Source organism: Lithobates pipiens, unplaced genomic scaffold, assembly GCF_037356315.1.
Source record: "Lithobates pipiens isolate NorthernLeopardFrog02 unplaced genomic scaffold, aLitPip1_a1.2 Scaffold_13, whole genome shotgun sequence".
Classification (NCBI taxonomy): domain Eukaryota; kingdom Metazoa; phylum Chordata; class Amphibia; order Anura; family Ranidae; genus Lithobates; species Lithobates pipiens.
In genome coordinates, this window is record NW_027507718.1 from 37,014,884 (window position 1) to 37,030,860 (window position 15,977).

Consider the following 15,977-nt stretch of genomic DNA (forward strand, 5'->3'; position numbering starts at 1 on the left):
AATTTTGTTTAAATGTTATTTATATTCGAACAATTTTTATGGAAATTTAAAAAAAATACAATGCCTTGCATAGTAACATTTCACTTTTGTACTGAAGGTTTATCAAATACACCTGGCAATAGTACAAGGAAAATAGCGAATGTATAGCAAGGTAGAATGGAATACAATAGCTATGTGGTCAGCAATAAAATTAGTAAAGTATGAGAATTGTGGCAGGAATCTACATTTCAAAGTATTTATATTTTCTTTTTTATGTTCAGGTAAATATAAAATAATACCTATGAATACTTCATATTCACATCTTTTGCCCCCTATAGACCTGATAACAGGGAGATGGCACAGATTGCAGTGAGCCACACACCCTTTCCATCTCTTGTAGCAGAGAGTGGGCTGTCTGGCTTAGTTATGTAATGGTTCATTTTTTTTTTTTTTATCATGGGGGTAAAAAAAAAAAAAATGGGATTTTTATTTGTAAATGTTTTATACTACAATAACTTGAGTATCTGTCTGTGTTTCAGACTTCAGGCTCGTATTGCCCATAGAATCCAGGAGCTGGAAAATTTACCTGGCTCACTACCACCTGATCTGCGAACCAAGGCCACAGTGGAGTTAAAGGCCCTTAGACTTTTAAACTTCCAGCGCCAGGTACAAGTAATACAACCATGTTTAAGCAACTGGCAGATGGGAAATAAGTAAATATGAATTTTAAATGTAATTTTTTGGTTATTTTGAGTTGCAATATTCCTATTAAGACCAATTAATGTAAGTTCTTTTTTTTATTTGTTTTTTGTGTTCGGGATTAGGAAACATTTTAATTGTGGTCATTTAAACATTTTATACTTTACCATTTACAGCCAGCAGCTGGTGAATGGTAAGAAAACACTAGCAGAAGACTGCTTCTGTAAAATAGGCCTGAAGAGCAGTAGAGATCAGATTACACACAGTGGCATCACTCAGAGAAAGTGGTCACGTCATTTGTAATATGGCTGTGCTCCAATTTCCCCCAACCTCCTTCCACCCCCTCCCTTTCAAAATCGGTGCACCAGCCCAGCTGTGTCAATCATTCATTCATTCACTGCAGTCTGTGAATGAAGAAATGACTCCTTCATAGTTCATTCATAAGCCCTGCAACTTTCAAACTGACAGTTTGTACAAAGGTACAAGCAGAAAGCTGTAGGACTTTTTTGCAGGAGACTGACATTGCATCTGCAATCCACTGATTTGATTCTGCAATGTTTGCAGAATCCTTGGAGAAAAACAAATGCACATATTTTTTTTTACATTTTTATTCAGAATGTGTTTATTTTTTTCCTGAAAGGAGAACTTGGCCTTTAGAGTACCAATAACCATGCAGGTTACAAGCTTTAAGTTTTATGGATGCATGGTGTGATAAAATGTTGTTAAAAAAATAAAGATTTGAGCCGTGGAATGTTTTTATTTATGTTTAACAACAGTTTATAATCTTTAAGACTAAATTGAGCAAAAGCCATTATACTTTCTGCTCAGTGGGTTGCTCCACTAAAATGTAAAAGTTGAAAGGGCAGCAGTGAGTGAAAGACACAGAGATTGTGTTCCAAACATAAACTGGATTTTAAGGTATATCTTGACAAGGGATGAGCTCCGGCGCGTTCGCACACTCTATGTGCAGAGCCCGCCAGGAATTGGGTGCAGCGCTGCGCTAATCACAGGCAGTGAGACATGTCCCGATCTCTGCAGCCGAACATCGGTCAATGTCTTACTGTCTGTGATTAGCAATGCGCCGACTTCCTGGCGGGCTCTGCACGCGTAGTGTGTGAACACTTCGGGGCTCATCCTTAATCTTGATACTCTGGGTTCACTGCTCTTGATTCAGAATTAGCATTCGTAGGATAATTTTTAGTTACTGTCTTACCCAATTTCTACACATTGTATAAGAAGATTTTTAATCAGTTTTGAACATGACAAAAGATCCCCACTCCAAAAAGTTCCTTATTTAAAGTTTAAGTTTGTGTTTTTCTTCCTTTTAAACACCACCTTGCTTCCATGTTTCTGTTGTCCAGTTGAGACAGGAAGTTGTGGCATGCATGCGACGGGATACCACTCTTGAGACTGCTCTGAACTCTAAAGCGTACAAGAGAAGCAAGCGACAGACACTACGTGAGGCTCGAATGACTGAAAAGTTGGAGAAGCAGCAAAAGATCGAACAAGAAAGGAAGCGTAGACAAAAGCACCAGGTAATTTATTATTTTTTTCTCTTTTGATAAATGTTTGCAATTGTGCAAGCACCTATTTATCCATCAGTGACCATAATCTCTGAGTCTAAGCACACAGCATCACATATTGTATAAAAACCGATTCCCTGGTTCATCAAGCCCCACCGCCTTATGCTGATGTATATCTCGTATGTAAAGTGTACTTTAAATTTGAGAAACAATTTATTTGGTAAGTTTAATCACTGAGCCAGAGCTGAACTATCCACATAGTCGCTACTTTGAGTATTTTGCGCCAAGAGTTATATCCGATCATTATCTATTGTAGGTGCCATGTCACATTAGCAATTCTGTTGCAGGTTCAGACGTTCTCTGTTTAGTTTTTATTGTTTTTGTGTATTATGGGAAATGATTTGCAGCCAATGAAAAAATCTGTGGTAAATGGGATTCCAGTGATTTGTACCTCAGCCACTGAGCAACTGACCTTTTTTTGAGGCAGTTGGAGCTACCTGCAAATTCACAAGCTTTCAACACAATTAAGCTGCTGATTGTCATGGCACATCAGTGGTTTCCAGCTGCAGAAAGATTGTATTGTATCCAGCTGCAGTCTTCAGTAGCCAGCTACAAACTGCCATATAAATTTGTAAAACCCTGTTCATATTGGCATTAAAAAAAACATTAATTTGAGGCATGTTTTTGCCATTCCTTGAACGCCTAGTGAAGCAGTCTTCAGTGGATGAAATGGACAGTGGCAGAACTGTTCACATTTGATAAACCTGTAGTCTTGGCATCATGTCACACCACTGTGTGGCATAAATGAAGCTACATGTCCAGTCTGGGAGGAGTTGAAGCGTGTCGACTCCTACTATTCAAATCTATGGTGAAGCGCTGTAAACATGCCTGTAGCACATCTACAAAGCATTTGACAAGCGTTAACCAAATATCAGTGAGGTGGAATATCGGTGAGGTGGAAACAAAAAATCACCAGAGGGCGTTTGAGTGGGTTTTTTAACATGTGTCAAAAACGCACTATAAGGCCATCGGTTCAATTTACTCTCAGCGTTAATAATTTTAGCAAGTGAGAACTTGGTCTAACTCTTGCTAGACAGGCATTTAGAATGATCATACAGCAGATTTACAGAATGGATCGTGAATGTGGCTTTCCTTTGTGGAAAATGGCACATTCTTTGCAACATTTGGACCGTGCTGTCTGTCCAATTTCTGTTGCTTCCCCTGATAGAGGGAACCCATCATTGTGAGGAACTAATAGGAATGTATGGGGTCTGGGAGAAACTGGGAAAGCTAAGTTGTTATCAAGTAGTTTTAAAACTTTGCCCATCAGTCAGAATACCGACAGAATCCCTGCAGGTATGTGCAAGGAACTTCTAGGTGTCTCTTTATCTCTTTATCAATATTTTCACCTACGATATAAACCTCTTTCACTCATGATTGAATTGGAAAAATGTGCGACTCTTCGGTAAAAACTTTGATATAGAGACCCCCCCCCCAAGTATTAGTACTTTTAAGAAGAATTCCAGGTATAGATATTATACATAGTTACATTGATCCAGCTTGGACCAAATTTAACTGTGCATTTGCCATACCTTGCTGTTCACCCTGAAAGCTGGAAATCATTGAAGTAGACACCACTACTCCAGTGATCTACACTAGCTTCCGGGTCCTTCATTGAGTGGCCGCCCTGCTGCATTCTGAACACAGGAGTTTGTCCACTTGGCACAAGAATACTTTGTCCAATTAGAGAACCCTTCCGAAAATGCAAAGTCGAGAGGCTGGATACCGATATCACACTCTCCCACCTTTTCCAAACAGAAAACACTTTGCATTCATTGAGAAGATGCAAAGCATTCTCTGAATGGCACCCTTGCCAAGCAGCCGGCTGACCTGTGCTCAAAATGAAGCAGGACCTTGAAAAACTTCAGTGATTTTCAGCTTCCAGGTGCATCTGCCAGGTATGGTATATGTATAGTTACATTTAGCCAAGCTGGAGCAATGTGGCTATGTACAGTATATAATATCCATATCGAAAACTTCTTTTTAATAATTTTAGTAGCTGTAGGATGTGCATGTGTGTTGTGAAATAATATTATACAAAGTAAGTAGCCTTTAATATTTCTTCTTTGTCAAGAAATATATATATTTTTATTGTAGGAATATCTCAACAGTATATTGCAACATGCAAAAGATTTTAAAGAGTACCACAGATCTGTCACTGGCAAAATCCAAAAACTTTCCAAAGCTGTTGCTACATGGCATGCGAATACTGAAAGAGAACAGAAAAAGGAGACTGAGCGAATTGAGAAGGAAAGAATGAGAAGACTTATGGTAAGTGCATGTCTTCTTTTTTTTTTTTTTTTTTTTTAAACTGAAAACTATTATTATACAGATATACTATGCAGCTTTTAGTTTTAAGTGCTACTTGAAATAATGACTGCCATATGGAACGATGGAGCAAAGTCATCTAATAAAATTATCTATTAATTGCTTCTAACAGATAAACTGGCCAATTTAATGGTTTCCCAAAAGAAAGTTAAAGTTAGAAGTGCTCAGTAAATGTTGTATATCTTTAGGGCTCATTCACAAGGGCACTCAGCCTCATGCAGTGGCCAGAGGAATTTGTTTACTTTTTAATACTACTGCTGAACTGTGTGCAGGAAAGAAATGACTGACTGCTGCACAGGGCTAAGCACCCATGTGAATGAAGCCTTAATGAAACCTACCAGTGTTGTTTTCTGCAGTGTTTTTATTTTTTTTACTTTTATTTTTTACATTCTGCCTACTAGTACATGAGCAGGTCAACATACATTCTTGGCACAGTACTTGTATGCCAGGATAAATGGCTTGCATGTGCAGGAGTCATATCATGTCTGCTAGCCAATCAAGAGGCTGAAAACCTGGTATCTGGCAGGAGATCAGGGAGTTGTCGCCAGAAGTAAGGGATCTAACAGTTGCATCATTTTGGACTTTAGGTCAATAAAACTGTGTCTGTTGATATAGGCTCGTGCACATGGGTGCAATTAAAATACACCATTCAATGCTGACAACAAGCTCCTGCATCAGATACTGTCCTTATGCTGTATGCATGTAAGTGCAAGTGCACAGCACACTATTGGCTACTAGGATGCTAAGTGGCTTGAGCTGCCGGCATCCTAGAAATTAAAGACTCTAAGCAGCTTGAGCCACTTGCGTCTTAGCAACCATGAACACATGTCCGCTATGAGTCATTGGCCACTGGCTGTGCATGTACAGAATGACTGGCCTTCAGATATTTAAGAATTCATAAATGACTAAAGGCTTGTCCTTCTTCACATTGTGACTCCTTCATTAAGGGGTGACATGTTAACATCAGTAATAAGTAACGAGCAGTGACCACCCACTGATTGCATCCTATGATTGAGGTGTCAACCCTGAGCAGCAACTGCTACCAATAGTGCCATCTGCCTCCTAGCAACAAAGGACAATAGGCAGCTATAACTGCTTGCCTCCTAGCTCCTGCCACCTATAGCCTTTCTGTGCTAGGAGGCAGGTGGTGCCAGTAGTGTGCATTTGCATTGAACATGGCATTTATGCATTTTATGGCTCTTCTGAACACTACTTTAGAATGGGGATCTAAATGCTACTGTGCACATGGATTTATTGGCTATAATAGAGCCACGCTCAAATTTAGTTGGAAAAAAAAAAGAGGAGCTGCACAAATTTTAATGCAGCATTTTTTTGTGCAGGAGGTTTAAGAGTGCTGACACCTGCCAGGATTGCCAATCTGGAGAGTGTTGTTCTTGATAGTTAAGTGCAAACATTTTAACAGAAATGGAATGCTAAGTGAGGGGGAGGTGGGGGGCTTATGCAGACTGCTGTATAATATATACTGGGCTAGAGCTTCATATAGACACTTTCCAGATATATTCTGTGTTTGATCTTACACAGAACCATTTTACAAAAAAGTTAAAATGCTTTTTTTCTGTAGTCATAAAGACTGTTGAAAATTACTCTCTTTCGCATCTTTAAAGCTTTTGAAGATGCTCTTATCTCTGACATGTAGTAATGTACTGGTGTTTACAGATGTTTTCTGAAATGTTTCAGAATAATGCATTCTTTTTAGTTATTCATATACAAGATGAGTGTCATTTTTTTTTTTTCTTTAACAGGCTGAAGATGAAGAAGGATACCGAAAACTGATTGATCAGAAAAAAGATCGCCGTCTGGCCTATCTGCTCCAACAAACTGATGAGTATGTAGCAAACCTCACCAGCTTGGTGTGGGAGCACAAAAAAGCACAAGCTGCCAAGGAGAAAAAGAAGAGGAGAAGAAAGAAGGTAAGCACAGATGCAGACTGGACATTACAATACAACATATATTAAATAAAAGCTAGTATACAATGGCAGTTACATTTTATAGTACACATTTTATGTCTCTCTGGTTTTATGGATGTTAAAATATAACTAAACCCACTGATTTAAACCGGAAATAGATGGTTCACTTCTTGGCTGGTTCAGCAGGGACCGGCTGAGATTCAAATCGTCTATGGGCAGGCCGGTTGTACCCAAGTTAATCCATCGATCGACTTGCTACAGCCAGCATATCGGATTTCTAGTATGCGATTATTACCAGCAGCTATAGCCTCCAGCATAATCACTGTGTCCCCCCTAACTCCCACCAGGAACTCAGCAGGAGGGATTCCCCCATCAACATGGATTGTGTTGGATGAGGGAATAGAGAAAATTTCTTTTGAATTGCATCATCTATGGCTTACCTTAGAGTGGTGGTAAACCGTTGCACATAGTGAAGTGAAGTGACTAGCATTAGGTAATACATCGGGAATCATCCTATGGAAGTTATGCCTGTTTGTCTGCAGCCCTCCCTTCTCTACAGTCTTCCAAAATGCATTTTACACAGCATCTCTCGGCTCTGAAAAGCAGGGAGCAGGGATCTTTGAGCTCAGTGAAGAGTGCCCTGATCCCCGATTGGAGGGAAAAGACACACCCCCCTAACAGTACAGGGGAACAGGCACAGCTGTGGCTGTAAATCACAGGCTGTGTACTGGAGCTCTCCTCCCAAGTCACCAATTCTTTCTTGGAGTGTGAAAAAGCTGTCAGAAGTGACTCATGCAAAAACCAGAGGAAGAACGCAGCAGAGAGTAAACTAACAAGTAAACAATATAGAAGCCTGTGCTTTGTTCATATTTCATGTCTGAGGATTGCAACTGCTTTAACACGTTCCAAAATAGTTGCATTCAAGGAATGCTTTGAATAACTGTTATAAGTGTGCATATGTTGGCTCTCAACCGAACTATCAAGCCATCAGGTAACTGGTGTTCAAGCTGATCATACACGGAGAACCATGACAACTGCAGATCAAGGAGGTTAAGATGGCAGCTTCTTTGGCTGTAAAGGATAGGAAGGTTAGCCCCCTTTAAACACTTCCAGCCCAAGGACATTATATGATGTCTTTGAGTGGGGCTATCTGAATGATGCCTGCATCATTCAGATATCATCTTTTACAGCTTGTGATTCTGTGCACTGTAAGAACAATCATAGCGGCAGCTCAACCCCTTGATCGTTCTTACAAGCGGCGGAAGGGGACATCCATCCACCCTTCAGTGCTTTTTCCCAGCTCGTCTGTACAATTGGCGAGCCGGAGAAGGAATCCATCACCGACACTGCTCAAATGGTCCCCAGTCATCTCTGACCTTTTGGAGGCCGGCAGAAGTAAACAATCCCAAGGACACAGCTGGAAAGAAAGATCCTTCTTCTTTTTTTTTTTTTTCTTTTTTTTTTTTTTTTTTTGGAGCTCAGTCTTCCCAGCCTGGAGGAGAGTTCACAGATCTTTCCATAGAGAGGACCACAATTCATATTCCAAGGGATGTTTACATTCCTTGTAATAGGAATAAAACTGATAAAAAAAAGAGAAAGTGTAAAAATAAGAAAATTTTAGTAAAACAAACAAAAAAAATCGCCCTCGTGCTCGCGCACAGAGGTAAACGCATACGCACATGTGAGATATTGCCGCATGCGTTAGAGCGGGAGAAACAATTCTAGCCCAAGATCCTCCTCTAACTCTAAATTGGTAACCTGTAAAAAATGTTAAAGCTTTGACTATGGAGAATTTTTAGTAGCAAAGTTTGGCACCATTCCACAAGTGTGCGCAATTTTAAAACTTGACATGTTGGGTATCTATTTACTCAGCGTAACATCATCTTTCACATTATACAAAAAAAAATTGGGCTAACTTTACTGTTTTTTTTTTTTTTTTTCATAAAACCTTTTTCCCCCAAAAAACGCATTTGAAAAATTGTTCTGCAAATACGGTGCAACAAAAAAAGTTGCAATGACCGCCATTTTATTCCCTAGGGTCTCTGCTAAAAAAAACAAAAAAAAAAACATAATGTTTTGGGGTTCTGAATAATTTTCTAGAAAAAAAATTCTAATTTAAACTTGTAAACATAAAGTTCCAGAAAAAGGGCTGGTATGGAAGTGGTTAAAGTGTGTTACACTGCTTTTTATCAAGACAGGAAGGCTTTTTCATTTAAGAGTTAAAGCGGACCTTCAGTCATTTTTTTTTTCAATTTTCCATCTATTAAATCTTCAGCCCTTGTTGTTTTAACTTTGGATAGTAAAAATGTTTTTCTTTTTCATACATCATGGGACACAGAGTCAGGCTAATATTCATTACCTGCTGGGTTATATTTCATCATTCGGTGAATGGACACTGGTAGACCAAAGGTCTTCAGACAGGAAGTGATCCTCTATATAACCCCTCCCATAAAGCACTTCAGTTTTTTACCAGTGTCTGCAAGGTGGATGAAAAACAAATCAAGGGATTGACCAATTGGATCCATTTGACACAGGCTTTTATGCTAAGATAAATGGTACCCGAGCCTCACAAAGAAGACTCAAGATCCTGCAAGGTTTTGCCTGTAACGTGGCCTCCGGGCGCTGGACCCTGCGGAGTGGAAATCCTGGACACTATAGCTCTAAGGCATTTTCTGCAGGGTGCTGTACGGGTCAAGGGAGTGGACCCTAAACATGAAAGGGTACCTAGTCCTTGAAGGTCCAAGTGACAGGAACCCGCCGTGAAGGGTGAAGATTTGGCTCTTAGCTTCTAAGTGGCCTTGCTCCTGGATGAGTAAGTGAAACCCCTTTATTATTGTGGAGTGTCTTAGTGATTGTAACAATCCGTCAACCTAGCTAAAGGCTGGACACCTGTGTACGGTGACCATATGGGGGAGTTCTGGGCTAGCTGTGGGTGTTTGCACCCACAGAAAAAAAAAACTATTAGGAGGTTTGTTGAATAAAATTTGAATTGTAGTCTTAATAGCTGATAACATGAGAATTATGCTGACTGTTTACATACATTTTTTAGGTAAATGATAAAAATATCATTGGCATAATAATTTGGAACAGGGTTTATTGATACAATCCTTTCAGATGGAGTCTGTCCGCTCAGTAGTAACCTCACTCCAGAGGGGAGACTTTTTAGCCTCCATCGATATAAAGGACGCGTACTTGCACGTAGCTATCTTTCAGTCTCATCAGAGGTTCCTACGTTTTGCAGTAGAAGAACGTCATTTTCAGTTTGTGGCTCTACCTTTCAGGTTTGCTACAGCTCCATGGGTGTTCACAAAGGTCCTAGTACCAGTACTGGGTCTAAGGGCCCAAGGGATCATGGTGTTCAAGTATCTAGACAACCTTCTGCTAAGAGATCGCTCAGTAAAGGCTCTAGACTGGAGCATAATATAAAAGGGGAAAAACACTGCGCTATAGTTGGTGAAAAGATGGCCACAACAGCCAAAACAGCAGCCAACACTAAAAACAAACAAAGTTCAACAGATAAAATAATAAAAACAGTGTAGCGCTTCAATAATAATAAGTGTAATCAACACAAATTATAAAAATAATAATAACAAAACAAAAATCACACAAAACTAAATGCCTGAAAATAAAAGTCCAACATAAGGCACTCATTCCACTATGTTGATGGCATAGGAGTGGCCAGACCGTCACATGGAAGGAAAATGGTGTACTGGACGAATATGTTCATGCAGGTAGACTTGATTGTAAACATCAGTGAATAGTAGATAAATACTTCTTACCGGAACAGTTGGACTCACACAGTCATATGACGGCTGAGTCTGGAAGGCTTGGGGTCACAGTCAAGGACCAAGGAGTGTGAGGAGAGAGGTCAGTTGAGCTAGTGGAGGAGCTCCAGGCGGTTGTAGGCTCAAAGATGGATCCTTTCAGATGGAACATCAAAGGTCGAAGTAATCAAGCTCAAACGCAGCCCGTTGGACCAATACTCCAGCCTCCCCCGAATGGGGAGGGGGGTGTTTGTAAAGTTTTAAACCAAAACCATGGAGAAAAAGGAAAAGAAAAAAAGGCTCCACATGGTGCGGGTCAAACAATATAAAAACGTTGGTTTATTGAAGTCAAAAGGTAATAAATGACTTAGTGATCACATAAAAAAACGAAATGAACTTAAAAGCAATGTGGGGTACCAACAGCTCGCCCGACGCGTTTCGACATATGTGTCTTCAACTGGGGCATGCCCCAGTTGAAGACACATATGTCGAAACGCGTCGGGCGAGCTGTTGGTACCCCACATTGCTTTTAAGTTCATTTCGTTTTTTTATGTGATCACTAAGTCATTTATTACCTTTTGACTTCAATAAACCAACGTTTTTATATTGTTTGACCCGCACCATGTGGAGCCTTTTTTTCTTTTCCTTTTTCTCCATGGTTTTGGTTTAAAACTTTACAAACACCCCCCTCCCCATTCGGGGGAGGCTGGAGTATTGGTCCAACGGGCTGCGTTTGAGCTTGATTACTTCGACCTTTGATGTTCCATCTGAAAGGATCCATCTTTGAGCCTACAACCGCCTGGAGCTCCTCCACTAGCTCAACTGACCTCTCTCCTCACACTCCTTGGTCCTTGACTGTGACCCCAAGCCTTCCAGACTCAGCCGTCATATGACTGTGTGAGTCCAACTGTTCCGGTAAGAAGTATTTATCTACTATTCACTGATGTTTACAATCAAGTCTACCTGCATGAACATATTCGTCCAGTACACTATTTTCCTTCCATGTGACGGTCTGGCCACTCCTATGCCATCAACATAGTGGAATGAGTGCCTTATGTTGGACTTTTATTTTCAGGCATTTAGTTTTGTGTGATTTTTGTTTTGTTATTATTATTTTTATAATTTGTGTTGATTACACTTATTATTATTGAAGCGCTACACTGTTTTTATTATTTTATCTGTGGAGCATAATATACACAGTGAGGTATTTGAAAAGCTTAGGCTGGATCATAAATACCGAAAAGTCAGCCTTGAGACCAGCTCAAAGTCTAAAATATTTAGGTCTGATTCTAAACACGGTCCAAGTAAGAGTATTCTTGCCACTCATATGGATCTGTGCCCTGAAGGATCAGGTGTGGCAGATAAGGGGCACCAGACAACCCTACATTCGGCTCTCTATGAGTCTTTGAGGCAGCACTCTATGCCCAGTTCCATTCCATGCCTTTACAACTAGACATCTTGTTGGCTTGGAACAGAGGAAGAAAAGCCCTGGATTTTCCAATGTGATTATCTCCTCAGGCGTGCTTAAGCCTAAACTGTTGGTTGCAGGATCAGAACCTGCGAAAGGAAATCCTTTCTCCCAGTAACTTGGAGATTACGGACTACAGATGCCAGTCTCTCAGGCTGGGGAGCAACCCTAGAATGCTCACAGCCCAGGGGAAATGGTCAGCAACAGAGCAGACCCTGCCCATCAACGTCCTAGAATTATGGGCAGTACATCTGGCCCTATGATCCTGGATGGTGAATATCGACAGTCCATATCCCAGGAGTAGAGAACTGGAGGGTTGATTATCTCAGCCACCAGCAGATCTACCCGGGTGAATGGTCCCTACACCCAGAGGTGTTCCAGGAAATTTGCCAACATTGGGGATGGCCAGAGGTGGACCTACTGGCATCCAGATTCAACAACAAGCTAGAGCAGTTTGTGTCTTGAACAAGAGATCCTCTGGCAATTGGAGCAGATGCTCTGATAATTCCATGGAGCCAGTACTCCCTGGTTTATTCTTTCCCTCCAATCCCTCACCTTCCACACTTGTTGCGCAGGATTCGGAGAGAAGGGATTCCAGTCATTCTGGTGCCCTGGACTCTTCCACACCACCCTGATCTACTGTCTAAAGGTCCTATCTTCCACCCCAATTTACAGTCTCTAAATTTGACGGCATGGCTATTGAAGTCAGGGTGTTAAAAGACCATGGCCGAGACCATGGTCTCGGGACCAGTGGTGTCTACTCTAGTGAATGCTAGAAAAGCTATCGCTAGGAAGATTTATCATAACGTCTGAAAGACTTATATTGCTTGGTGTGAAGCCAGAAAATGGCATCCTCGGAAATAGGCGATTGGGAGAATTCTCTTTTTTCTACAGTCAGCTGTGGAAATCAAATTTGGCTTTGAGTACAATCAGTCAAGTTTCGGCCCTATCAGTATTCTACCAAAGGCCTTTAGCCTCCCATGCACTGATTGGAACCTTTATGCAGGGGCCAACTCACTTGCTTCCCACCATTAGGTCACCTATGTGTCCTTGAGACTTGAACTTGGTGCTGTCTGTGTTACAGAAACAACCATTTGAACCTATTAAGGAAATTCCATTAGACTTGCTGTCATGCAAGCTTACCTTCCTGATGGCTATCACCTCAGATAGAAGGGTGTCGGCGTTGGCAGCCCTTGCATGCAGGGAACCCTACTTGATCCTTCAACATGACAGTCTTTTTACGACCTGTTCCATCCTTTTTGCCAAGAGTGGTGTCAGCCTTTCATTTAAATCGGGAAATTATTTTGCCTTTTTTTTCTCTCAGCCTCGTTCGGTGGAAGAGACACGATTGCATTCTTTGGACATTGTCCGGGCAGTCAAATTTTTGTCTAGATCTGCTGAGATTTTTTTTTGTCTTTACTAAAAGGACCCAAAAAGGGGCAGGCAGCTTCCATTGCCAGTTGGGTCCGTCAATTGACCATTCTCGCTTACGGTCGGAAACATAAAGCTTCTCCCTTTAGGGGGAGAGCTCATTCTACCAGGGGTGTAGGAATCTCCTGGACTTTTTGCCATCAGGTATCTGTGGCTCAGATTTGTAAGGCTGCTACCTGGTCTTCAGTGCATACGTTCACAAACTGTTATCAAGTGGATGTTCAAGCAGCCAAGGATTCGGCTTTCGGCTGCAGTGTACTACGGGCTGCCGTATAAGTTCTGATGGCTATTGTTTGGCAGGGTGTCTCCCTCCCCTCAAGGCTTTTGCTCTGGGACATCCCAGCAGGTAATGAATATTAGCCTGGCTCTGTGTCTCATGATGTATGAAAAAGAAAATGGGATTTTTACGTCCTACTTGCCTGTAAAATCCTTTTTCTTTAAGTACATCATGGGATACAGAGACCTCCCCCCACTTTTTTTTTTTTGAGGATTCAGTGCTTGCTACAAAACTGAAGTGCTTCCTGTATGGGAGGGGTTATATAGAGGATCACTTGCTGTCTGAAGTCCTTTGGTCTACCAGTTTCCATTCACCTAATAATGAAGCATAACCCAGCAGGTAATGAATATTAGCCTGACTCTGTATCCCATGTTGTACTCAAAGAAAAGGATTTTACAGGCAAGTATGACATAAGTCTTATTTTTTATTTTTTGCCAGTAAATACCTTATACTGCCTACTTCCTGTTTCTTGTTTGGTAAAAAGCCTAGGCTCATGACCTGCACAGCGCTCTCACTCGCCTGAGAGTTTTCAAGGAAGGGAGGGGGGATGTGTTATAAGAGGGCCAATGAAAGCTGCAGAGCTCGAGGTGTGGCTCTGTGTAAATCCAGAAAGTGAACGGGCAGCAGGTTCAGCTGCCCACAATTAAAATAGTTGCAGCCAGACTCGGTGGAGGGAGATTTCTGCAGCACAGAATCACAGCTTATATAAAATAATATGCAAAGTGATTGGAGGGAAGCTTTAGAATGGCAAAGATGTTTTATTACAAATTATATGGGCAGATTGCAGTTCCTCTTGAGGAATTGAAGATTCTTTGCTCAAAATTTTGCAAATAGTAACTTTAGTTATTCAGTCATGTAAAAAGAATTCCCTTTCACTTTGAAAACACAATCATGCAGATGCTTTTCACATGATTGGATAATTCAAGTGACGATTCACACACTGTGTATGTATTGGGTGAAGATTATTTTATTGGTTGATTTACTAAAGATCCCCTTTATATAAAAATAAAAGTAAGTAATCGCATTTTAACTCATGTTAAATAGGAGTCTGTACAAAATCAGTCAACAAATGGCATATTGTATAAAACTAGCATATTACAACCTTCAGACATGTATAGCAATAGGACATACCCTAAGATGTGAGCCTCAGGTAGAGAAGGTTGCTATCCAAAATAATATAGGACAAAAATATAAAGCAACATCAATTAGACTAGTCAAAAGGGATGTTCTCGATAAACTGCTCAGAGAAGGAGTTCAGCTTGGGGCATTAGGGATATATTCTGGTCTTTTCCACAGTGCTATACACGCAGGTAATATCCCTAAAAATGGAGAGATAGACAAAGAAGAGCGAGGACTATGGTCTCTGCATTCTCAGGCTAAAAAAGCCAGAAGACCTATCGGAACCCAGAGAAAGTAGGAAACAAAAGTGAGCAAGGTAGTTTAGAGAGGAGGAGAAGAAAGGAAGATGTGGAGGGTGTGGTAATGGCAGACGGGGAGAGTCCCTAGAGAGGATCCTTGCCAGTTTAACCAGTAGTGATAGGATGAAATAAGACAAGCCGCTCCAGGTGAGTCTCTGGTTAATCCCCACACACACACCAGTCAGGTGCTAGCTCAGCTCGCATGCTGTGTAACCTAAGGAAATGATTCCGGGTGGCTGCACTTCCAAAAATCCTTTTTTATTGAAGCTTCATTTGACAAGTGGTTGACAGATGGAGCAGGGGACAAAAGGGTAGACTCGTTTCACGCAAATGTTACCACTTGGTCATTACCATTTGCGTGAAACGCGTCTACCTTTTTGTCCCCTGCTCCATTTGTTAACCACTTGTCATATGAAGCTTCAATAAAAGTATTTTTGGAAGTAGGGATAGGTTGTTTAGGGTGCAAGAGCAGTCAAGGCAGTAAGAGTCATCAAAGCCTGGAGATAGGTAGTGAGCGATTCAGGGCCTCAAGAGCTTTTCATATGGGGACACTGTATTGTGTATGACTGCTTCAGTTTTGGCATAGATCATTGCTTGAGTGACACTTTTTCACTGCTAGGATACATAGGAGGATTTCTATGATTTGTGATGGTTTGTTTAGCTGCTGTTGGAATAGAGTAAGTGTTTAAACTGACAGTGTGTTAGAGCCAATGGTTTGTTATTCAGAAGCGCCACTGTTGGGTCAGGTGTCACGAATGTGTTGGAGAGTTGATAGAATTTCAAACCCATCTGACCAAAAGGTATGGACTGTGGGGCACTCCCACCAAATATGAGCATGTGTGCCTGGTGTGTCACAGCCTCGAAAGAGGGGGGGGGGGGGTTTCAAGGGGGTTTCAAGGGCCGTGATATTTAGTGATGTGGATTTAGTTGCTTGCCAGATTTGTGTCCAGTCAGCTGGATCGAGCATAAGATGTTGTTTCTACCATTTATTTACGTACGCCAGCGTGATGTTGAGTGAGATGAAAGCTGAGCATATAAGTCAGGGATTGCTTCATGGAGGGTCTCCATTTCTTCACCCTGGTTACATGAGAGGACATCTTGC

General features: G+C 41.1%; 1 protein-coding gene across 3 annotated transcripts in view; it reads left to right on the forward strand.

The window, feature by feature from the left end:
- Positions 1 to 15,977, forward strand: part of SMARCA2 (SWI/SNF related BAF chromatin remodeling complex subunit ATPase 2) — a 355,922-nt gene that overhangs the window by 166,704 nt on the left and 173,241 nt on the right. For all 3 annotated transcript variants that reach the window (XM_077475014.1, XM_077475013.1, XM_077475015.1), the window contains exons 7-10: positions 519 to 645; positions 2,040 to 2,213; positions 4,359 to 4,532; positions 6,353 to 6,520. In XM_077475014.1, the coding sequence (XP_077331140.1) occupies positions 519 to 645; positions 2,040 to 2,213; positions 4,359 to 4,532; positions 6,353 to 6,520 (643 nt within the window). The remainder of the gene's footprint in view (positions 1 to 518; positions 646 to 2,039; positions 2,214 to 4,358; positions 4,533 to 6,352; positions 6,521 to 15,977) is intronic.